At 39.1% G+C, this 24,472-nt stretch overlaps 1 protein-coding gene across 1 annotated transcript; it reads left to right on the forward strand.

Annotated features, from left to right (window-relative positions):
* The first annotated feature begins 316 nt into the window (after positions 1-316).
* Positions 317-21,375, forward strand: RIPK2 (receptor interacting serine/threonine kinase 2). Its single transcript, XM_032182328.1, has 11 exons — positions 317-507; positions 3,466-3,619; positions 4,729-4,884; positions 7,110-7,267; positions 10,084-10,133; positions 10,453-10,614; positions 13,809-13,894; positions 14,052-14,141; positions 14,793-14,898; positions 19,152-19,331; positions 21,046-21,375. The coding sequence occupies exons 1-11, from the start codon at positions 317-319 to the stop codon at positions 21,369-21,371; spliced, it is 1,659 nt and encodes a 552-aa protein (XP_032038219.1). The 3' UTR covers positions 21,372-21,375.
* Positions 21,376-24,472: the final 3,097 nt, after the last annotated feature.

A 24,472-nucleotide genomic window follows, 5' to 3' on the forward strand; every position in this document is an offset into this window, starting at 1 on the left:
CACGTCAGGTTACCTCAAACCGCGCGGGCACGGCCGGCAATGGCTTTCTGGAGATTTCGGCTGTGCCTTTCCTTGTATCGCCGCTGTCGCGATAAATCCCCGCGGAGGGGCCTGGCCGCTCTCCTAGGGGAAGCCGCTCCTCGGCGGGGAGGCGGGCCGGGGTGTGGGGGGAGGCGGGGAAGGGCGGCGAGACGAGCCGGGGCGGCCGTGCTGGGGCGCTGTGGGCTCCGCAAGCTGCCGGCCGAGACACGGCGTGGCCGCCCCCGGCACCCCACGAGCAGCACGGAGCCGGCCCCGGCCCTGGAACCGGCCGAGGATGAGCGGCGGGGAGGGCGGCGGTGGCCGGGCGGGCGCCATCAGCTGCTCCCTGCCCGCCGTCCCCTCCAGCAAGCTGCCCGACCTGCGCTTCCTCAGCCGCGGCGCCTACGGCACCGTGTCGGCCGCCCGGCACGCCGACTGGAGGGTCCCGGTGGCCCTCAAGTGCCTGCAGGGGCCGCTGCTGGACAGGTAGCGGGGCGGCCAGGGGGGTGCCGGGGGTTGGGGGGATTTGGGGAGGGTCCGGAGGGACATGGGGGGAGCGGCGGGGCCGCCCCAGCCCGGGCGGTGGGGGGGGGCGTGGGGTGGCCCCGTTGCTTCCTCCCCTTGGGGTGCTGAAGGGGGTGGTGGTGATTTCGCCCCAGGTCTCGCCGTAATGTTAAATATCGGGTTTGTAGACCCCTACATACTGCTGGTTTTCACTGGGTCGTCAGCTGGTAGCGATCGCGTTCCCTTTTCCCGGGGGTCAGGTGGCAGCGCGTTTATGGCCGAGCTGTCACCCCAGCAGCAGGGAGCAGCTTTCCAGCTGTTCCTGCCTCCTTCACTCTCTGTAATGCCATTTTTGAACCGTATCGATGCTAGTTTGCCTCTCCTTAGGGTGTAGCCTCCTGTTTTTTCTATAGGTGTCTTTCATCTTTGCTGCCTCAGGTTTTTTTGATCCGGTGTCAGGCAGATAGGTGGCTGAGACACACGGGTGTACGTGTGTGCTTGTGAGCTTGCACACTTAAACCTGTGGGATGTGGGTGTAAAAACATGTCGGCTGTTCCTCAGTTAACAAATTTTTGGGGTTTGGTTTTTGGAAAGGTTACAAACTAGCCCAGAAGACTTCTAGTCCTGTGACTCAATATGCTAAAATATGAAACACGAGGTTAGATGGCTTAGAACAACTTATTTCCCAGGTGTGTGTAATGCACAGGCTTTACCTCTGAAATCTTGCTAGAATGAAGCGAAATCTCAGTTATGTTTTTAAGCAGAAGCATTGTGCTGTTGTTAAGTTTACTGGTTTCATTTTCATTAATGTAAATGTAGTCTTATATCCCCACAAATCAGAAATGCAGTATTCGTTCTCTGAACTCACTTGGGAGAAAACAGTAAATATTACTTTTAGCCTTGCTGGGATCTAGATCAGTGTGACATCTAACCTGTGAAAACTTGACAAAAAAGGGCAACCAGGGTAATCAAAACCACTCAGTTAACAACCATATACCATACAAAGCTCAGAAGTACCGTAAGAATAACCAAAAGCTGCAGTAAACCTGCTCTGTGTCTCTGCAGCGAGTAAGTTGTGGGTTGTACTGTAGGCAGTGTAACATACCATCCTGAAAAAGCTGCCGTGAGAACGGAAGGCCAGAGAGTTGACGGTGCAGTTAATCCTTCCAACCAGGAAGCCTGTGCTGCGTATCGCAGAATTTGGCGTGCGACCTGCCCAACAGCAAGGCAGCCTGGGAGCCGCTGTGGGCTCCTGCTGGTTTAGGCATTGCTCAATGCCCCTCTGGTATGGAGCAGGCAAAGGTGAAGTGACGTAGAGGCGCAGGAATAAACCTCTGTGTGTTGCAACTCCTTTCCCGGTTACAGCAGAATCCCATGCAGATGGGATGCCTCATGGTCTGGGAAAACCCCTAATTTTTCTCAAACCTATTTTTTACTAGAGAGAGAGAGGGAGGGAGCCATGTGTTTTGTCCCATGCTTTTTCTGAAGACTGACTTCTTACTTTGATCACTACCTAGAGTTTCCCAAAATAGAAGCTTTTTTCCATCACAAAAACCAGGACCAACAAGCAGACTTGATTTAACATACCACTAAATTCTAACTTTCGCTGTCATAAAAGCAGCAGGCTTTAGTTCTCTAGGCTTCCATTTTTCCCCATATACTCTGAAGGCCTTTTCTTTGCGAGGGCTACATCTACACTGAGCAGTCCACATCCCTTTGGACCTGTCGGTCTGTGCTCTGAGCTGGATGGGCACAAGGCAGCTCTCACCTGGGAGCCGTATCACCAGGTCAGTAGGGTGCTGTGCTGAGTCCTGATGGGCATGGACTTGGCTTGGATGCCGCCTTGTCCCAGTACAGCCATACAGCTGCTGAATCAGGCTGGCTCATCCAACGGCTCAGTCTTAGATGTGCTGTAAAAGTCCCATGTTTGGTTATCCTGCATGTGTACTTGTACCTGTACCAGCCCCCATTAGTGTAAAGTCTAAATCTTTTATTATTTTTTTCTTAGGCTCCTTCGTGGTCTGAGTATGCTCACTGTGGTATGTTTGAGATATATGTTCTCTGAGTTATAATATACAATTCGAGATATAGTATGATTTGAAATATAAAATATGGAAAAAAAATATATTTTTTTTTTCCATTTGCAGAGATAGAAGCACACTTATTTTTTAATATAACTTGACCCTCACATACCATATGCTACAATGTCTGAAGTTGTAAAGATGCATCAAATTCACACCTGTGAGGAGATCTGGCAATAACAAAGGGCATTCACACCACCAAATTCAGGTGTTGGTCTCTTTCTGCCCCCCATGCAATCAGTGTTTTTTTTCCAGAGGGCAATTCAAAACAGGAGCCAAATTTGAAGGAACAATTTACACAAAAACATAATATAGCTGGTCCTTCCTTTTCCTTCAGAAGGTAAAGGTGTATCCCTTTAACCAGTATTGTTTTAGTGCACACCAGCGTCCTCTAAGTTAAAATACTGGAAACTCATGAGATTAAGATCTCTACTCTGTAGGAGGTAAATAGTGGGCCATAGTGGACACTCACTGTCTGAAGACGGACAGTAAAACAGGACAGGTGTAGTTGGTTGTTCCTGTTCTGGTTGCTCAGGATGGTGCCAGCTGGAGTTCTGACTGTATCCTTATTTACTGGAAACATGGGTGAAATGTGTTGTGGAAATAGAGATACTTGTATAGAAGAGCAAAAGTAGGGAAGTTGTTTGGTATTTGCAGATTCTGAGTTGTCTTATAGCAAGCATCTTGTTATCAAAGCACAGTGCAGAAACAATACTGAAAGGTGGTGGTGCTGCTGCATATAGATAAATTTATTTTTTTTTTTAAACAGAATATAGGGAAGCTTACATTTGGTTGGAGTTTCCTAGCAATGGTATGGTAACCTTCTTTCTTTGTTTCTTTTATTTTCTTTTTATTTAAGTGATAGAAACCACCTTCTAAAAGAAGCAGAGATACTGCACAAAGCCAGGTTTAGTTACATTCTGCCAATTTTGGGAATTTGCAATGAGCCTGAATTTCTTGGGATAGTAACGGAGTACATGACTAATGGATCACTAAACGAGCTTTTACATGGGGTAAGTGTACTCAAAGTCATTAAATTGTCCCTGATTGTTTTAAATAGACTGTGATTTCCATACTTAAGGGAAGTAGTGTAGTAAAGTTTATTATTAGTAATACTTCAAATCAGATGGACTTCCTGTACCCCCAAAGGGCGACCAAACTCAGTAGTCTTTATTTATATTGCACTTTTTCCTGTAATGCTGTAATCTACAACAGGCTAAATGATGAATTATTGTGTATATTCATGTTTAATATCTCAGTTATTCTGTAGTTAGAAGCTGAAATACTTGTGCTTACTTTAATCTGGCTTTCAGAGCTGTTGACAGGGTAAATATCACAAAAAGATTACTTTGTTTCCTGAATTTAAATCTTTATTTAAAAAAAGAAAAAATGTTTATAGAAGTCAAATATTGCTAATCTAAACAGATACAGATATTTCTACCAGGTCTTACTCTCAGGAGTAATTTCTCCTGTGCTGAAATGAACTCAGCTGCTGCAATTAGTCTGGTCCAAGCTAATGTAAAGCTACTGCAGCTGTGTATCAATAGCACCGCAGTCCCTTCTGTACCCTTAATCAGTACCTGCCTATGCCTTAAAGAGCTCAGCTCTGTATTTTACACAAATACAATAGTGTTTAGGTAACTTTTAAGATTTGAGTTTCCCCGCTTTTTTACTGTACTTATATTTCCAAATGCAGTGTTTTGTGGTTAGTTTCACCACTTTTTTTTTTCCCCAAATGTTAGTAGCAGGTATGATTTGTGTCTTTCTTTGTGCAGTACTCATAGGCCATGGTTTACAGGTTTCGTACAGTTCATCTGTAACTCATATTTCCATATGAGTAATTATGAGTAATGCGGTAAATGTCCTATATACAAATTATGTATAGCAGTCATGAACTGTATGAATGTTAGGGGATTGGAAGTGTAACATCATAACATGCATGATTAATATTTATGTATTTGTTTTAACAGCTAGCCAGTATCAATGTGCAGTTAATGTAATATATGTTTTAAAAGATTACTGCTTGTCCAACTCACTTTCTTATTATTATGAAAGCCTTTGTGTTATCTTGTCAGATCAGAACAGAGGATTATATTCTGGTTTTGTGGTTTTATTTTGGCAGAAAGATATGTATCCCGACGTTCCCTGGTGCCTGAGATACCGCATTCTTTATGAAATTGCTTTGGGAGTAAACTATTTGCACAACATGAATCCTCCATTGCTGCACCATGACTTGAAAACCCAGAATATTTTGCTGGATGATGAGTTTCATGTCAAGGTAGAGTTATTTAATTCTTATGTTTTTCAGCATCCAGAATGAGCCAAAGTGTTTAATTGCTTTGAGAATTTAATTACTTTGAGGGAGAAGAGTGGGGTTGTCGCCATGCAGAAGGGACATAGCTGTATGCCAGATGTTTGATTTTTATCTTTGCAGAAAGAACTTACAAATTCTTTGGAAAGCTCTGTTTTGTTCAAGTGTGGATTTCTGATCCATCTAAACACAGACTAGAACTCCAGAATATGTGCTGCTTCCACTATAGCAGTGTTACTCAGTAGTGGCGACACTTTCTGATGACAGCCTCCCACGGGTAGCTATGTCTGGCCCTTTCTGAGTAGAAAATAGAAAGTTTTGACATGCTTAGGCAGGTTAGTTCTCGAGGTCAGAAAAAACAAACTCTAATGTTAACACCATTTGATGCTTATCATTCAAAATGCACGTTTATTTTGTTAGTGTAGTGTAAGAACATGTAAAACTACTTCAAAATCTGAACATGCTGAGATGGGTCTTTTGATGCTGCTAGAACAAGCAAACATACATGAAGAAGTAATGAGTTTAAAACTTGCATTCTGTCTTTCAAAATATTATTGCCATGATGTGAAAAAGAGACTAAAAGTACTTCTAACAAAACGGTTAGGTGATTCTATAATTGCAAGAGGTCTTCTGTTAATGAAAATAACAAAAAATTAAGCTTTGTTTTCCCTTCAGATCCTCTGTTTTTTACACTGGTAGAATGTACTATTCATGTACACAAGAAATAAGATACATTACACTTAATTTAATCTTGAATGGCTACTGCTTCAGTTAACATGAAAGGAATCCATCGGTCATTTGAGCAAAGATCAAAGATGCAGTGTTGATTTTCTTCTTTCTCCCTTGCAAAGACATTTTCCTTGGCAGCAAGGCAGCTTACGCAGCATTCTCTTCACTCACGCCCTCAGCAGCTCATACCTCCTCCCACTCAGCTGTGCCAGTGTCACCATCTCTAGAGCTTCCTGATAAACCTGACCGGGAACTGGCCCAAGTAATCCACGCTTTTGGTTTTTTTATAATCTAGCAGCACTGGTGCGGTCTGGTTCACTGCCTGACCACATATAAACAGTTGCTTTGCTAGAGTAATTGGAAGAAAGGTTTTTTTGGGCTGAAGCACAGTTCTCTAATTTAGGACAGCTGGCAAGAATTGCAAAAAAGGAAGTCACATGTTCTAAATAGGAAAAGTATTGTATGTGTATAAAAGCAACACCATTCATAGAGTGCTTCCAACTGTATCAGATCAACTGAATGAACAAGATAACCTGACCTGTAACAGCAAGTTCAGTGCATGAGTTGTAAAGAAAACAAGGGCATTGTTTATACTCTCCAGAAAGATTATTTCTATTACGTTAATTGCTCACACAGGCATCTCTGAAAATTATTTTGCTCTGATACAAATGCTGGGCAAGTCCAGAGCTCATTGCTGCCTACATACATATCTTTCTCCCTTGTATGCTGAACACTGCAGGTCCACCAGCAGTCTTATTCTTCTGGCTGTGCATCTCCCTGCCTGTAACCTGGTCTGACATCCTGCCTGGTGGATGTCTGGGAGTGTTAACTAAGTCAGTTAATTCTTGATGTAGTTGTACTGTAAACTCTGCAGAAAGGGACAAGGAGACTATTTTGGGATGGCCCCAGAGGTCACAATAAACAGAATATTTGGTGACTTTTTGCAGCACTGAATTTCAGAATACCAAATTTGTTAATCTGAGATTAATGCTTCATAGTTCTGGGGATGAGGTGGGCTGTCCTAAAATTGTTTCATACAAGCAATTGTCCTGGGATATGTGCAGGCTAAGTTGCACAGAGCTATTATGACCTTTATTAACTTTGTGCAATCAAGACAGCCACTGAGCTGGAAATAGTGTCTTTTGGTTTGCTTATTTTCCGTGAAAGAAAGTGATTTTCATATAGCTCAGGCTTCCACCATAGATTTCCCCAGCCACAGAGACGTGAATCCATCCTTAAAAGAACAACAGGACAGGGCAGTGCTGTAGGAATAGTGTGAGTCATGAACTGGGAATGTTTTCTGCACTGGAGCGGGTGTTTCCTGTTGTTAAGACAGCCACATACTTTTTATGTGTCAGGTTAAGGATTTTAAACAAGCTGTTCTTTCAGGTGTATTTGAGGAATTTGTAACAAGGGTTAACAGATAAATCCAGTTCTTAGAACAGCTGCTCTGTTCTTTCCAGATTGCAGATTTTGGCATGTCAAAATGGCGTGTCATATCCATGTCGCAATCACGCAGTGAAACTTCCTTGCCAGAAGGAGGGACCATCATCTATATGCCACCTGAAGATTACAATCCCAGTCAGAAAACCCGGGCAAGTGTGAAACACGATATCTACAGGTAACCCGTGCTGTCCTCAAGGGGACTTTGCAATCTGAATCAAATCTGAGTTGCTGAAATTAAGTTTTAACATGTTCTCAGCAATTTTATTATTTTCAGTGATGTTGAAAGAGTCTAAGCAAAATGAATCAGGAAAAAAATAATCAATTGGTAGGTGGAATTGTTGATCACCCATTTCTCCAGGAAACGCTGTGAGAAGTGTAATACTCCAGAGCTTAAACTAGAAAGAGAGCTTAAGCTGTGTAAAGAGACAGAGGAGACTGGTTCCTTTGAATGAGAGTATATACATGCAGGCAATGTAGGGAGGAAAAAGATGTTCACTCCATTACTTTGATTAACATGCCTTTGTAATTTGTGTGTATCAATTAACATATTGGCAAAATGTACTTGGAGGAAAGAAGAAAAATGTTGTTTGTTTGTTTGTTTGTTTTGAAAGGGGGTAGAAAAAACAGGGTAATGGGGTTGAAGGAAGTGTAGTGATCTCCTGTCTCTCACTATCTCCAAATAGAGATCTACTTAAGGAGTAGCTTACTTTATGATTGTTCTGGTAGATTTGTTTCAGTCAGTTCTGAGTCATAGCTGAAAGTAGCAGAGTGGTGGCTACCTGTTTAAGAACAGAAATGGCTTTTAGGATATTAAGAGTTATGATCAGCTAATTTGAAGAGGTTCAGAGAGCTCAAAGGTTATTTGAGCAATTGTGGAAGGAATTATCATACACAGATGGAGATTTAGGAGGTATGAAGAGGCATACCACTGTGACAAAGTCCATCTGTGTTGTGCTTTACCATCTTTAGTTTCAGCTATCTGTGACGGTTGTGTTTTGGTGGAAGATAAATCAGCCTCGGAGGGACTTAGTGACATCCAGAGAGACCATTATTTCTTTAAATTATCCCTTTACTCTTGAGGAGCACACAAAGTTCTTTGACATTCTGCTTTCCTCACCCTAGACATTGAAAAGGAATACCAATGTATTATGGAGAAAGAAGTAGCAGTGTGAAGTTTATCTAATCTAGCTTCTGATTTTAGAGGATTTGAAAGTACGGATTGTGTATTAATGAGGGAGTGGAGATGAGGAAGATAAATGTTAGGAAAAAAAAGTTGCAGGCAGAAGAATAACAAATGAGTGGGAAAAAAATAAGAGATAAAAGGTAAGGAGATCTTAGAAAACTGTTAAGAAGAAAAGAGATTATTTGATGAGAGAGAAAGTAAGAAAGCATAGGGAAAACAGATAGAAGTTCAAGGCAGGAAAATGTGAAGGTAAAGAGCCAGTGAAGGAAATGACCAACAGGAATATCACCCGGGTCAGAATGTGCCCAGGGTCAGAAGGAAGTGCTGTGAAGCAGAAATAAGAAAGGAGAGCATGAATACAGTAAAGGGAATATCAGCAAGAATTGGTATGCTGTGGTGTTACAGAACAGAGAGAATAACCTTTCATTATAGAGAGATTCCAAATTGAATGGAAGGCTGGGTGTCTGATTAATAGACTACAGCGGATAAAATAATGTTGGTGATATATTAAAGCAAATTTGTGATCTTTCTAAAGGAAAAAAAAAAATGTTCAAAGAAAAAGCGTCCAAGCAGTATTAACCTTTACAAGTAATAATTTGCCATTACAAATAAATCAGCATGCATGAATTTCTCAGGACTGCATCAAAAGCAGCCTTTCTGACAAGGAAGACTGCTCTTATTGAGAGTTATTGAAATTATTATTGACGTTGAAAACAAAGCACTGTGAATGGAATAAGTAGTTAGGAAAGCTTAGTTTAAACAACTGACTTTAAGCTTCAGTTATTTCATTCTTAATTTTTTTCATTTTTGCCTAGGTGGCAGTTGTTAAATTTTATAATGTATCAAGGAAGTTAAATATAGCCCGCATCCAAAATTTGGTACTTCTTGGTGATCTAGGAAGATACTATCTTCGTGTAAAGTTATTTCAGCAGTTAAAAAGAATGTTTACTCAAACATAATTCTTTGCATTGTATCATTTTTTTCTTACGATTTTTGTAAAACTGCTTCTATGGAAATTTGATTACATTTTTTAAATATTAAGCTTTACAATTTCAGATCTACATTTTTTTTAAATAAATGTTTAAAATTTTTAAACATGATGCGAAACTTTGGTTGAGAAGGTAGCTTTATAAGTATGTTTGACATTGGAAATGACACTCTTGAGCAAAAATACTGCTTCCTCACTTTAGGCTTAGAATTACTAATTTTAAAAGATTATTTTATACAGAAAAGCCAGATTTGTTTTCTTTACATTATTTTTATTTTTTTTCACTTGTTTTAGCTGCATTGATTTTTATTTTTTTTTTTTTTATATATAACTTATGTCACTGTTGCACTTAAATAATGTAATTTAAGTTAAAAACTTCTTTAGAATTGCCTTTATATTAATATGTCCTGACGACTGAAGAGAGTAACTAGTCTACTAAAAATGGAGCAGATTTGTATGCACTGGCCCATTGATGTGAATGAAACAGAATATCACTGGTTTGAATGAGCAGATATGCGTTCAGTCTTGCTATCATTCAAAATAGTCTTCACAGAATGGCTGAGGCTGGCATGTAGCTTTGCCTTGTAGCTTTTCTGTACTTGAAAATTATTGACTAGTTCCAGCTGAAGTCATTGATTAGAATTCCTGCTAGTTTGCATAGGTTTGGGGCATCATTGTATTTATCAGCAGGCAGACCAGTTTGTTCCATGCAGGATCATTTTAGTGAAATGTTTCTAATAAAATACTAAGCTGAGTACATTGTTTTATCAGTGTAGACAATCTAAAATAATATCTTCCATACTTTTTACACTTTAAACAGTTATGCAATTATTATGTGGGAAGTGATGTCAAGGAAACAGCCATTTGAAGGTAAGGCCATCTTTTCCTGTAATTTATTTTTCTGGCCTTGTGTGAAGGCTAAACCTGACACCTGGGTACCTGGGAGCTTATACGTTTTAGGGGTTACTTCGTAATAATCCAGGTTGTAAGACTGTTGAAGAACATCCTTGTGTTGTTCTTCCAATTTGTGTTGATTTAATAAATTCAAAATACTTTTCTTAAATAAAAAAAACATAGCCTTATTTTGGTGAACTGTAAATACTATGGCTGAAATCTAAACTTTCCCTCCTATAGTAAGCTATTTATATTGCATATATTTCTAATGAATGCACGATGTCTATTTTGACAGAAGTTATAAACCCCTTGCAGATAATGTATAGTGTGTCACAAGGACAGCGACTAGACTTAAGTGAAGAAAGCTTATCAATGGACATTCCTCATCGAGCTTTCGTCATAAGATTGATAGTAAGTGGATGGGCACAAAACCCGGATGAAAGACCATCATTCTTAAGTAAGTTTGTCTTGAGTAATGAGGAAATAGTTTTAAATTGGCAGATTTCTGTCTCACGTGGTACTAACAGAGCAAGGTTATAGTCTCGAGAGGGAAATGGTAAAGATGACAAAAGATGCATCTGCACAGTCACGTTGCATGGGATAGGATACTTGTCTGCTTCCATTATGCCTGTAAACAAATTTGTGAATGGAGCTACATGTGCAGTAAAATTGAGTTGTTAGTTAGAGTCTCCTGCATTTGCTGTCTCTAATTTTCCTGTAGGAAAAGGTAGCATGGTTTACTACTTCTGCTTCTTTTTTTTTTCAGTTTATTTTGAAGGGAAGACTTCATTTTAATTTTTTATTCACAGGAAGGGGGGAAAAAAGGTAAAATATGTAGTGTGAATACTATGGGATTTGTAAGCCAGCCTGCAAACATACCAGCAAATCATTGCTCATCAGATGAGCTGTAGTGCCTTCACCTTGTGTTTGCATGTATAAATCTTTGTCACTGGGACTTTATCTTTGATTCTTCCGCCTCCCATATTCAGAAGGAGCAGGTTGATGCCACACATGTAATGTTCTCTTTTCATATTTCCTCTGCTTAGCTTTTTGTCTATGAGATTAAATATAGATACTTGCAGCCTTTCTACAGCAAATTTCGAAATTTAGAACCTAAGATTGAAGGGCAAGCTTGCAGAGATTAGAGTGGCATGGTATATGAACTGAATAAGTTCAGTTTTGATATAGCAACCCCAGGTTTGTTATGCTTAACTGGCATGATTGGTGTATGTTGGGTCCAGATTTACTCCCCTTACGTGAAAAGCTGCCTAATTTTTTGGTGACTTTTGGCTCTTGTTTGGCCGTTACATAAAGGTAATCCATGAGAACTGGCTGAAAGTCATTACCAGGTTGGTGTAGTCACATATATCATTGTAGTAAAGCTAGCAGTGGTTCAAGCAGCTGCCCAGCTGTGCTTGTTTAATTTGAGTGTGCTTTAAGAAGTGCCTTCCTACTTCTTTTGAAAATGCAATCCTAATTATGCAGGGAATGCTGGATCACTGTGGAGAGACAAAAATACAATATGAGAGTTACTAAAAGTATTCAAGTGTAAAACAGCACAAAGAGCTCTGGATTAAGCAATCCTTTATTTTGAGTTTCTCACTGCTTAGGTTGAAAATGCAATGACTCCCATCTGAAATACCTCTATTTTTTTTCTAAATTTTTATTTTATTTTACAAGCAGGACAGCAATCTTAATGTTTCACTTGAAGATTTGATGAATAGAAGTTTGTTATTTTTAAAACCTTAGTCGGCATAATTCCTTTGAATTGGAAAGTATTAGAAAATTGCTGGTCAGACAGCTCAACAAGAAATGTCCATTACTTCACTTTTATGGATCAGCTTGGCTGAAGAAAAAAAAAGACACACAGCCAAACAAATTGAGTATCTTTATTTTCAAAGTTTGAATTAATTACATGTCCTCTTTAAAACGATTTTTGTTTTTGCATTAAGAACGTTACGAAAGGTTAGTGTATTTTGTTGTGTATCTGGTTTGTATAATTTTAAATTGTGGATTTTTTTCCAAGTAAATAAACCAACTTATAATGTTTTCTAAAATCAGAAAGAACAAATCATAGCATTTACGTAGATATTCTTGCTTTCCTCTGTCACATACCCAAAATAAAATAGCAGCCGAAGTCTGTGGTCACACAGAAGGGATAATTACCTAGGATATGACTACAGCATGAGCTGTCTTCGGCTCTGTTATTAGTGCAGCGCCTGTAGTAAGATGGTCTTTGAAAGAAACATACATTGCTTTTCCTCTACTTTACTATCATAAAAAGAAAGAGGAAGTTACAAAACTGTTGCAAAATTAAGGGAAGTAAAGCTCACTGATTGGGAAATTTTGCAATTACAATAAAACAGGGGAAAAAGAAACACCCAAGCCCTACTTTTTAAAATAAACTTTAAATAGAAAAGCTTGGTTAACCTAACTGTTACCCATATAAAGAAGGGACAAGGATTTATCGTCATGTTTCTGCACAGGTCTGTAATTCTGTTGATTCTGCAGTCTTGAAACCTGCACTTTAATTAAAATCAATAAAAATTAACAATCCTTGTACCTCAGTGCGGAAAATGGCATGCCAAGCCTCTAGACTCAGTGTTAGCTGACACAAGAGAATAAGAATCCCACTACTGAATTAATGTCTTGAAGCTGCCAGTGAAAAACACTTAATGTGGGAGGAGTATGGTAAAACTGTAATAAAAAATAAAAATACATTAATAAGAATGCAGTGTAATGTATTTCTAGTACTGCAGATGGGTTTTGCTGAATCAGTGGAGTTTATAGAAATGCAGTAGTTGTTACATGCTGTCCCCCTTCACTGACATCTTGTTATACTTGCCCAGTCTCAGAGATGTTTGTATAGTAGTCATCCTCAAATTTGAAATACTTAATTTCACAAATCTTTCAGCACTGAAAGACAAGGGAGCATTGCACGTATTGTCACTTGCTTATTGAATTGTCATGTGGCTCCCTATGCAGACAGATGATGTTAGCTTCTGTGATTTACTGCCTTTAGTGAGCATGCAGACGCTATCACTTGGATTCACTGGATGTGGTAGGTCAGTGCTTTGACTATCACCATTTCCTCTGGTCTTCCATCACAGCATCTTTTCTGAATATTGCTGTGGTGTTTTGTTGTTTGATTTGTTTTTTTTTTTTTTCCTCATAATTCTTTGTACCACTACTCGGATGGGAGTAGAACAACTTGTTCTGAGGTCTTGCACGTTTTGGTCCCATTTAACAGATCAAGCTTGTTGGGTCTGTCTTGAAATCACAGAATCATCAAGGTTGGAAGAGACCTGCAAGATCACCTAGTCCAACCTCTGACCTAACACTAACAAGTCCTCCACTAAACCATATCACTAAGCTCTAAACAGCAAATCCATCACTCTGTCCATTCCAGGAATGCAAGACTTGGACTCTGGGACAGTCCCGAATCCAGGCTGCTGAGGTGGCCAAATCAGGATTGGTTTTAGTGATACAAAACTGTTGTAACAGGTGAAAGCAAGAAACTTCTGTTTAGTATCATGTGTAGCTTGGTATGTATTAATAAAGAAATAAGTTTTACAAATATAAGGAAGCAGTTTTAGCAATATGAAGACTTCCATATTAAATCATTCAGCAAATCATTGTTTCTTTGTTTAGAGTGTTTAATAGACCTTGAACCAGTCCTGAGAACGTTTGATGAAATTGCTATGCTGGAAGCAGTAATTCTCTTAAAGAGATCAAAGGTAAGTAGCTTTTGTTACAGTCATGAGTTGGTAAAATAAATTGGCAACTTCTGCTTTTCTTTGCTAAACGAAATATAATGTCCATTATTATTCAACTAGTCCTGTATCAAGCTTAAACAGATCAGAAACTTAATACAAGTAAAAACATCTCTTTCAGTCACAGTATGAATCGCAATGTATTCACAAGAGTGGAAAGAAAACAGATGTGGAGAAAACATCTCTAAATATACCTCTGAATCCCCAAGAGGTAAATATTTTGCATGTTGAATTTGGACCTTCCCTGGTATGTCAAAATCATTAAAAATCCTGAGAGCTTCGAAGGCGGATATCTTAGTAAGGGTCGGGGGAGGGGGATGGTTTTGCAGTTTACTTTCTTGTGCAGTCAGGAAAGGTGTAAAATGTGTTCACTGAGCTGGGATGCGTCATGTACACAGCCATATAAGTGAAGATAGGAAAGGCTCAATAAGCAGAAAAAAGAAGGGTACATCTGGTATATCCTCTAAGTGTGGAAAAAGCATCTATCTGCTCCAGGATGAATCCAGCACAGCGTCTGCGAGTGATTGTCTTCTACTTCCTTACACCTCTGTGTAGCTTGCTTACATAGGGTCATATGGATTTGTTTGTAAATTTTGGTTCTTAGTGCTGTTTCTTTTGATTCTTACTAATAGTTAAACTCATACACAAAATTGCTGTCTGCTCTGGAAAAACAGAAGTATTAGGATTACATATATTTCTTTTGTCGTAGTGTATTCTAATTGTGCTGTCTATTGAGTATTTAGAGAATAGGAAAAAGAGTGATGAGGAGGTACTTGGTAAATCATTGCATCTTTTTATTTATTTAATGTACATTTATTTATTAAATGTATTAATTTTCATTGTGTAACTGGAATTGTTTCAGGAAACATGTTCTGCCTCCATACACTGTGATGCACTTCCCCTTCGAAGTATCTCTCCAGATATATCAAGACTCAAGTCTATTCCCAAGTATAATATCCTCTCATCAGGTAGATGCTCATGACTTCATATAAACTTAATTTGCCATCACAGCTTTATGCTCCCTTTGTGACACTGAATTTGCGTAGTAGATTATTGGATATCTGTTTATATCAGAAAAGAGACGTATTTTATTACTGTCAACTTAGTACTCTGGCTGAAAAACTAATGTATTTTAGCTCTGATTTTATGTTCCTGTCACTTGACAAATCCTCACAGCACTAGTTTTCCTTTTCAGGGCCATGATCACAGCAATAGCATTTGCTTGTCTCTTCATCTTGGCAGTTTAGTTAATCATTTGTAAAGTACTTCTAAATATAAAAAGGCTAAATATTGTGAGCTGCTCTTAAAGCTGAGTAAACTGAAAGTTTCTAATACAGCCCAACCTCCAGATCATTTCTCATTCAATCAGTAAAAAGGCTTTATTAAAGAGATTGGCTTGCAAAAGTGTCTGCACATACATGTATCTTTTGTATTTATCACCTCTGCCAACTAAAAGTTGGCAAAATTCCTAGGCAAAATTCAGTTTTGAGGTTTTGCTGACATCAGAAGCCAGAAAAAAGCTCTTGAACTCAGATTGAATAGCAATACATCATGAAATTAAAACTGCATTTAGGTTTTGAAAGAAAGTAAACTTATATTCCAAAAGAATAGGGCATCCTTTGGCTTTGTGGGGACCATTGGTATGAAAGCAGACGAGACGATTAACTGTACTGCTATAGAGTATCAAAAAGTGTGCTGGGACACTGCAAAACTGGAGATATTCTACCAAGACCCATGTCCCTTAGTGCCATGTCTTTACGTCTCTTAAATACCTTCAGGAATGGGGACTCCACCGCTTTCCTGGGCAGCCCATTTCAATACTTGACCATAATGGTAAATGTCAGCCCTCGTTGCTGCTGGGTTTTGTTCTAAGTTGCCAAATTTTCCTGTGGAGATCGACTGTGGTGGTACAATTAAACTGACTGATCAGTTGGTGGTCCTTTATAGAGTTACTGCTTAGATGTTGCTGTATGTGTGTAGAGATACTGTAATGCCTGTAGCTACAAAACCCCTATTTTCTAACAGCAATTAGAATCAATGGAATTGTGACAATGGCTGTTCAAACCCAATGTATTTTGATAGAGCAACTTGGGGCCATTCCCTCTAGTCCTATCACTAGTTACCTGTGAGAAGAGGCCAACGCTCATGTAGTTGCAGAGAGCAGTAAGGTCTTCCCTGAGCCTGCTTTTCTCCATGCTAAACATGTCCAGTTCCCTCAGCTGCTCCTCACTGGACTTGTGTTCCAGGACCTTCACCAGCTTTGTAGCCCTTCTCTAGACACATTCCAGGGCCCCAATGTCCCTCTTGTAGTGAGGGGCCCAAAACTGAACACAGTACTTGAGGTGCGGCCTCACCAGAGCTGAGTACAAGGGGGCAATCACCTCCCTGGTCCTGCTGGCTACACTATTCCTGATCCAGGGTGCTGTTGGCCTTCTTGGCCACCTGGGCACATTGCTGGCTCATGTTCAGGCGAGCATGCTAACTGCAAATCTAAGCAGGTCTCTTTATTTCATTCAAGGAATTCATCTATTGTTCTAGGATTCTACTGAGCGTTTTTGGGAACATGGTATTTTCTCCTTTCAGGAATGAGGTTTTATATTGCAGATGATGAATGTGCCCACATATATAAAAAGGATGTTAAGGTACTTGAACATCCAGAGAAGGGCAACAAGAGCTGGTAGAAGGGCTTGAAGGCAAGTCCTGTGCGGAGAGGCTGAGGACACTTGGGTTGTTTAGTCTGAAGAAAAGGAGGCCAAGATGCGACCTTATTGCTCTCTGCAACTTCCTGAGGAAGGGAAGTGGGGAGGGAAGGGGGCTGCTGGTCTCTTCCCTCTGTGAGCCAATTACAGGATGAGTGGGAGAGGCACAAAGCTCTGCCAGGGAAGGTTTGGATTGGTTCAAATTAAGAAAAATTTCTTTACCTTGAGCGTGGTCAAAAACTGGAACAGGCTTCCTAGAGAGGTGGATGATGCCCCATGCTTGTCAGTGTTCAAGAGACAATGCTTTTATTTGTGTGCTTTAACTTTTGGTTAGCCTTGAAGTGGTCTGGCACTTTGATTTGATGATCTTTGAAGGTCCCTTCCAAGTGGGACATCTTTTATATTCTAAAATTATATAATGCCTTCAAACCATGCATCCATATAAACAGATACTGACAGGAGCAGCATCTCATTTTATGACTTGCTTCTGCACTGGTATGTTCTGAAAACGAAATTATGTTTCCATCTACAACTTCCTAGTCACTCTTAGAATTTGAAGACCTACATGTACATAAGTTTGGTATGGTGTCTAGAAAGTACCTCCTGGGCCTTCAAGTTCATTCTTTTATAATTGCAGGTATTCATTTCATAGAACAACATTTATAAACCAATCAATTTGCCAGTAAAAGTGTATGTTATTACTTTGCCCAATAGCCTTTTTTCTAGTCAGCTTATACACATGTGTTCTTGAGTACTGCTTTAGGTTTAAATAGTTCTTTCCCTCTTTTCCCATTTTACTTCCAATGTAGAGAGTAATCTCTTACTACACTTTGTTTTAGTAGATAAACAGGATAAACACTTCTGAAGTCCTTTTGTAAAATAAAACACTTCATTATCATTGTATCCTGCTAGTACTTTCTGTGCATCTTCTAACTTAAATTACTAAACTAAGACAGCTACCTGACCTCTGTACTTAATATTATAAAAGAGGTGTAACAACTATTTTCTGTCTGAAATAGAAACTTTGCTTAATATATGTTAGAATTTCTTTTCTCACATTGTCCTCTGTTACAGAATAATTACCTCTTTTTTTTTTTCCCCTCACATCAATTGCAAATCACCAGGCACTGCTTGAAGCTAGATCTCATATTTTTTGCTACTGAATTTCCACTGCTTTTACTTCTGTGTACAAGTAGGTTCTTTCTGAATAACCTAGGTTAGCCTGTTCTTTCTAAATAACATTGGCAAACTTCATTAGCATGTTTTTTCTTCTGTTTTAAGCTGTGGTTGCTGGTCAGGGTCATTCTCTCATACTGGTACAATTCCAGTAGTTTTGTCTCTACTGTTATTCTGTTATTAGAGATATGTGTTTGCCTAGAGATCTAGAACAATCTAGCCCTGCAGAACTTTTTAAAATCCTTTTCTGAAGTTTTTTTCTCATATCAGTTCTCTCCTTATAATTTCTCATTCAGGCAGCAGATATATCACATCTCAGTACATAGTTCTGCCCTGCTTACTTTCTTTGTCTTTCACGAAATAAAATACTAGCTACTATGAATTCTAGTCCACTTAGAATCATGAGTTTTAGTTCTGTTTAAATAATTAGTGTATTTTTCACATTTTCCTATTCCCGCTCTTTACAGCGACAGGTCAACATTCCCATCTAAGCATACACCTTCAGAGTCCCACATTTGTTATATAACCATAAATCCCAAATCGCGCATTGAGCGACATCTTATTAAATGATTTCATGAATTCTTATATCAGTATCTTTTTCTTAGTTCACATCGCCAAAGCTCTTTGTCAAGTGAGACTGTGGAAGTCTGTAATGAAAACTGTGCAGAATGGGGTATATGCCCTGTAATTTGTTTCTGATCAGCTGTTTGTCATCTCTTCTCTCCAACTGCTGCTTTTGTATCCATCATCATCTTTTTTTCTTCAATTAAAATCCAAAAGTAGAAACTATGTTCCCCACCTGATAAAAATCCTTCTTTCCCTTTTCTCAAAAATTTTACACAAAGCTTTCTTGATATCATATGCTGTTTCATCAGACTATCAAAACCTTCCATTCACATTCCACTGAATGTCTTCATTGGTCTTCATTTTCTTTCCCTCCACCTGAATCATTTCTAATCTTTCCACTTTTGTTACACTACCAAACTTCATAAAAATAAATTAGTCAGCTTTCATGCTGACTCAGACTTCTTTGCAAACACTTCAGGAATTACTCTGTTCTTATAGTCCCCACATCAAATTTCTGTCCATCAGAGCTTTGACAGTTCACATCTACTGGAGTTATTCTCTGTGTTCTTTGAAAATAAAACAAGACCCCCAAAAACACAAGCCCTGGTAAAAGACAAGGGAGATGAATGTGCTGAGAGGCTGAGTTGAAGGAATAGTGTGCTGTATTTGAAATGATGTTAGGTTGTTTACAATTTGTGCTATAGAATTGCTCTAAATATTGTGTTTTGCAAGCATAACGAATGTAGAAGTATTACAGCTTTTTTTTCTTCTTTCCTAAGATGGAGATTCTGGTAGTCTACACTCTCTCAGCTGTCAGAGCGTGGATGAAAATCTCTCCGTAACTCAAAGTGCCAAGGTTTTTGTGCACCCATACAGTTACCTTCCCTCATCTGACAAGAGTATTTCAGTTCCCTCAAATTCCTCATCATCTATGCTGCGGACATCACCAATTCCTTCAGGTACAGCAAACACTGGTTTAATTCTAAGTCCTATAGCAATATTGAATATATGCATGTATAAATTGGAAACTGGAACTGGTGTTCATCTGTAAAATGCAAACAAAGCATGCTGCAAATCAAGAATGCAAGTGATTCTGTCCTTGTAGCCTTCTATTACAGAATAAGTAAAAATAATGTAAATTGTGGCATAGAAGATGTAGCTGTAGTTCCTATTTTTTTTCCTTTCATTTTAAGCAAACTTAATTCCTGCTGCCTTGGGAGCATTCTCTTTATTAATGTTGTTTCTCCTTTCCCCTACTGCTGTAGCAGTGCTACAATCCAGCAGAATAAAGAAGAAAAAAATTAAACTCTAGCTTTTTTTTTTTTTTTTTTTTTTTTTTTTTTTTTTTTTATCTCATGGCCTGCCACGGCCACTTTTTAGGCCTGCCACTCTGCCTAGTAACACTGGGGCAAATAGAAGCAGCATCTCACCTTTAACAATCTTTTGTGTTAGTTGAGATACACTGGATAGTTTTCGTGTGCGTCAAGTAACTGCAAAAAGTGTGCTTCCAAAAGAGTGATAACAAAAAGAAACTAATACCTGATAAGTTATTCAGAGAACTTTTTACGAGCCACACAATAACGTGGAATTTTATAAAGATCTGCCGCATCATCCCCCTGCTGAAACTTACAATTGCTAATAAAGTTCCACATTGAAATGTGAAGTGCTTTTTTTGAAGCCGTCTAAATTCATCCAAATCTTGACAATTCTGTAAGTCAGTTTTAAATGCCTCATACTTCTAGCAGTCTGTCATGACCTAAACTATTTCCTTTAAATTTGCTTCAAATGGAGCTTATAACTTCTTATAAGAAGTGGCATGTGCTTTGTTTCATTAAGCCTTTTCACCTGTGAAACTAGAGGAAAGGAATAGGGGTATGAGAGGTTGTCTGAATTCACAGACAGATGTGGGGCAGGCATTTATCAGCGTAGGGGTTCTCATCCATATAACACTAAGAGTAGTTAGGATTACTGTGGGCACTTGAGACTGGAAAACACATTGACTGAGACTGTGAGTGGGTTATCTGGACGCATTTACTTAAAAATTATTTTCTGAGAGTAAACCAGAAACAATTGAAAAATGTCAAGGGAAGAGACAAAGCTTTCTACGGCCTTCTGCACAGAATCTTGGATCCGCTGTGGTGGGAATATGAGGATCTGTACCTTTTCACTGTATAAATCCTCAACTTGAGGAATATATGCTGGAAGCTACACAAGCTTTTTCAGTACACTTCCCAGAGGGATTTTTATTGAAGCTAAGTTAGCACCTCTCTCTTTTTATTACCAAATTGGGTCAAACACTAGAACAGTTTGTCTATGTCTATAGAAGTTCCATTTTTGGAGGTGCTCAAAATTCACCCAGAGGAGGCCCTGAGACACCTGACTTATTTTTGGGTAGCTTTGAGTAGAACATTGGACCAGGTGAGGGTTCCTTCCAACTTAAATTATTCTGTGATTTGGAATAAAAATTATATTCTAACCAGCAAATTTGGCAACTCACAACATTTTAAATGTGGAATGTAAGATAATAATTAAGTGAATATCTAATCAAAAAAAAAAAAGCTTTTTACCAGCTCTCCTTCAGCTCGTTCTGTGTTTTATGGCACTATTTATTAACAAGAAGTGTGAAAATATTAATCTTTTTTTTTTTTTTTTTTTAATCCTCCTTAATCTCAGATTTTGTTCTGGAGACAATGCAACAGAATGTAGCTCATCAATGGATCCAAAGTAAAAGAGAAGAAATTATTGATCAGATGACCGAAGCATGTTTGAATCAGTCACTGGATGCTCTTCTATCAAGATTTTTACTCATGAAAGAAGACTATGAACTTATAAGCACCAAACCAACAAGGACATCAAAAGTCCGACAACTACTCGATACCTCAGATAGCCACGGAGAGGAATTTGCCAGAATTATAATACAAAAGTTGAAAGACAACAAACAGCTAGGACTTCAACCTTATCCAGACATTGTATCTAATTCTCTAAGACTGCATCTTTAAGTCTGTTCGGTGTTTTTTTTTTTTTTTTTGTTTTTTTTTTTTTTTGAAGCCCTGTGAATATTTCTTAATACACAACCATCGTTTCTATTTAGAAGTTTTATAACTGTACTGCTTTATCTTTACTATATCTTTGTAGAGTCTCGGAAAAGACACTAGACTTTTCATCTAGGCTGCATTTGGTGAGTTGCCAATTGAATCAGTTGGAGTGCAGCCAGAAAGCTGAACACTTGACATTTGTTGACTGAATTCATACAAGTATTGTGTTTATATGTGACAAAGTAAAATCATTAAATGATCCCTGTTTTACATATTTAATGCTTATACATATCATATTTTCTGTTTATACATAGCTTTTCCTATCATCTCACAGGACTGAGACATCTTAACTCGGTATTGGTTGTCTTCCCTCTGTCTGATCTTTCCTGTAGATGGGGGGAAAAAACTAGGTGCTCTATTTTCAGGCTTGTATACTGTGTTTGTAAATAAATCTTCTTCCAGCTATACTGAGTATTCCTCCCAAGATACCTGTGAGGAGTGGTAGGTGGGTAGAAGTTTACATTTGTATTTTTACAGGATTTCTATTATTGTTTTGTTTTCCCTATTTTGTTGACAGGGTAATTCAGACCACTGCAAAAGAAGGATGTGAATCCAAAGAGGAGCCCCAGGGCAAGGAACACCTTGTGCTGATCGTCATTGTCCTAAGAACTGGTACATTAGAAAGGGTGGAGCTCGAACCTTATATTATTTGGTTACACCCGCTTAAATTCCTCTTGAAATTAGAGTATGTTAAGATCCACATCCACCTTGTACAAGGGAACCCTAAGTTAAAGCCTCACTTACAGTCATGGTTTTGTGTACGTATTTCTTGTTCGTGCTGCTGGATCAAACTTCTAATTCAATTTTGTTTTTCATGTTTACATGATGAGCAGTAGTTCAGTTCTGTACAAATACCACAAACGTGCACTGTGCTGGCAGGCTGGAAATGATGTACGTGAGCCTCTCCAGTGTTGCAGCAGAAGCAAAGTGCTCAACTGTTGAGGGGTAGATGCTGTACCCTGAGCTGCATTAATCTTCTCTGGACAACATCTCTGTTAACCTTTTATGTCTCAAGGATGGCGCTAACATGTTGAGACGCAAGTTAGGCAACCTGAGAGCAAAAGGTATGTATTGGTTTTATTATTTATTTATTAAAAATTCATTACCTTGATGGCTTTAAATCCTGTAAAATAAAATGATTTTAATTTGCCAGAACACAGCACAGGCAAATGATTTTTACAGGCACTAATAAATAATTTCAAATACTGTCACTACTATAAAATCTGGGAAAATCCAAGCATCTGGTGCAAGAAAGCTGAAATCTACCCCTCATAAAAAGGGGCAGATAAATGAGAAGTCCTAAATTGTAAACCAATGAAGGTTTGAGGTCTGCTCCATTTCAGTATGATTCAGGCCTCAGTGTTTTCAGCATTGTTGGTTGCCATTAGCTTACTTTTTTTAGCTTACTTTTTTTTCCAATATTTATCTTAACTTACTGAAGTTAACTTACTCTTGTGATTAACTTCACAAGTATGATGTATAAATTATTGGGTGGAAATGAAGTTTTGCAATTTAAGTAAGTTTTTGGCATAAGCTGTGAGTTTACGTTTTATCATGCTTCCTTCTGAAGACTGTAAAATTCTAGCTAGATAGCTGAGAACAGGTCAATAGTGCAGTGAATGGGTGTGCTTTTTTGTAGAGCTGACCCAATGATGTCTAGCAAGAACAGGCTCTGAGGAATGCTACCAGCCTTGCCATTTGGAATTTGGTGCCAGACCTGCTCATTTCATTGCACATCACACTCTCAGCCATATTTTCTCATTATTACTAGTGCCCAAAGAAAGATTTGATTCATGGAAGGTAGCAAAATCCTGCTGCTTAGAAAAATCTAAAATCTGATGTGTATTAAGAGCTTTCCTGAATTGCAGTTTTAGTAACTAGAAAAACAGAAGCTTTTATGTCAGTACCTCTTTACAAGCTGGTACATTGTGCTTGTAGTAGGGTCTGCATGAATTGCAAACTTTTTTAAATTGTGTGTAAGAAGATAAAGACAGTCCTGCTATGCCAAAAGATAAGCCAGGGCGCTCATTGTCCTGCCATGTATCTATCACCTGATGTCTCATACATCTACACAGCTGGAGGGGTCAGGGTCTGTACCTCCTTCCCATTTCTTCCCCCCCCCCCCCCCCCCCCCCCAAAAAAAAAAAAAAAAAACCAGTATGAATGCCTCTTGCAAATGATTGCAACCTCTGGCTCAGATCAATGCCACAGTGCTTTGCCCCTGCAAAACTTGAGCATATGAGAGATGTTGTGCTTCATAGCTCTCCATGCTGTGCACAATACATGATAATGTCAGCAGGACTTACTTTAAAATAATATTTTTTTAAAAAAGGCAGCAACTGTCTGTGTGCAAGCTGGCAGGCTCTGTTCCGAATTTGTGATTTTTGCTCCTACTTCTTCTTGGTACTACTCTTGCACCTATGCTCTGACATGCTCTGCAGCTTTCCTGTATGCCTGCTGCAGCTTTTCTGTCAGCACCTGGGGAGCTGCTGATTCAACATTGCTGATGTATGGATGGAGCCCTGGAAGGATGGGACAGATCCTAAAGCCATTCCGGGTACTGCCAACCACCTGCATTAGCTGCTTTCCCTCCAATCTCTTCATAGTGCAGAGGAAATGTTAGACATGGAAGATGAGGACCAACAGGTAGGACACCCAGCTGAGTGAAACGAGTGTCCTACTGCTTTCCGAGGTCTCTTCCTGCTTCTGCCCCTTGCCTGTCAGTAGGGAATAGGGTTGGAGTCAGTTAATAATAACAACGATAGGTCTGGCCTACAGCATTAGGTTGAGGAATGGGGCTGTCATGCTCCTGTAATCACTGTGGGCTGCCCCCTTCGTGTGCAATCACCTGGAGGTGACACAGCTGCAGAAAAAGTAATTTTCTACCCCCAATCCTAAATGTATGTGCATCTATAGGTTTGTGAGTGTTGTTCTGGCCAAAGCTCAGCACTCCAAAGAAGCCCTGAGGCCACTTACTGAGCCGTTTTCTATCTCCCTCCTCTTTC

Source organism: Aythya fuligula, chromosome 2 (assembly GCF_009819795.1).
Source record: "Aythya fuligula isolate bAytFul2 chromosome 2, bAytFul2.pri, whole genome shotgun sequence".
NCBI classification, from domain to species: Eukaryota; Metazoa; Chordata; class Aves; order Anseriformes; family Anatidae; genus Aythya; species Aythya fuligula.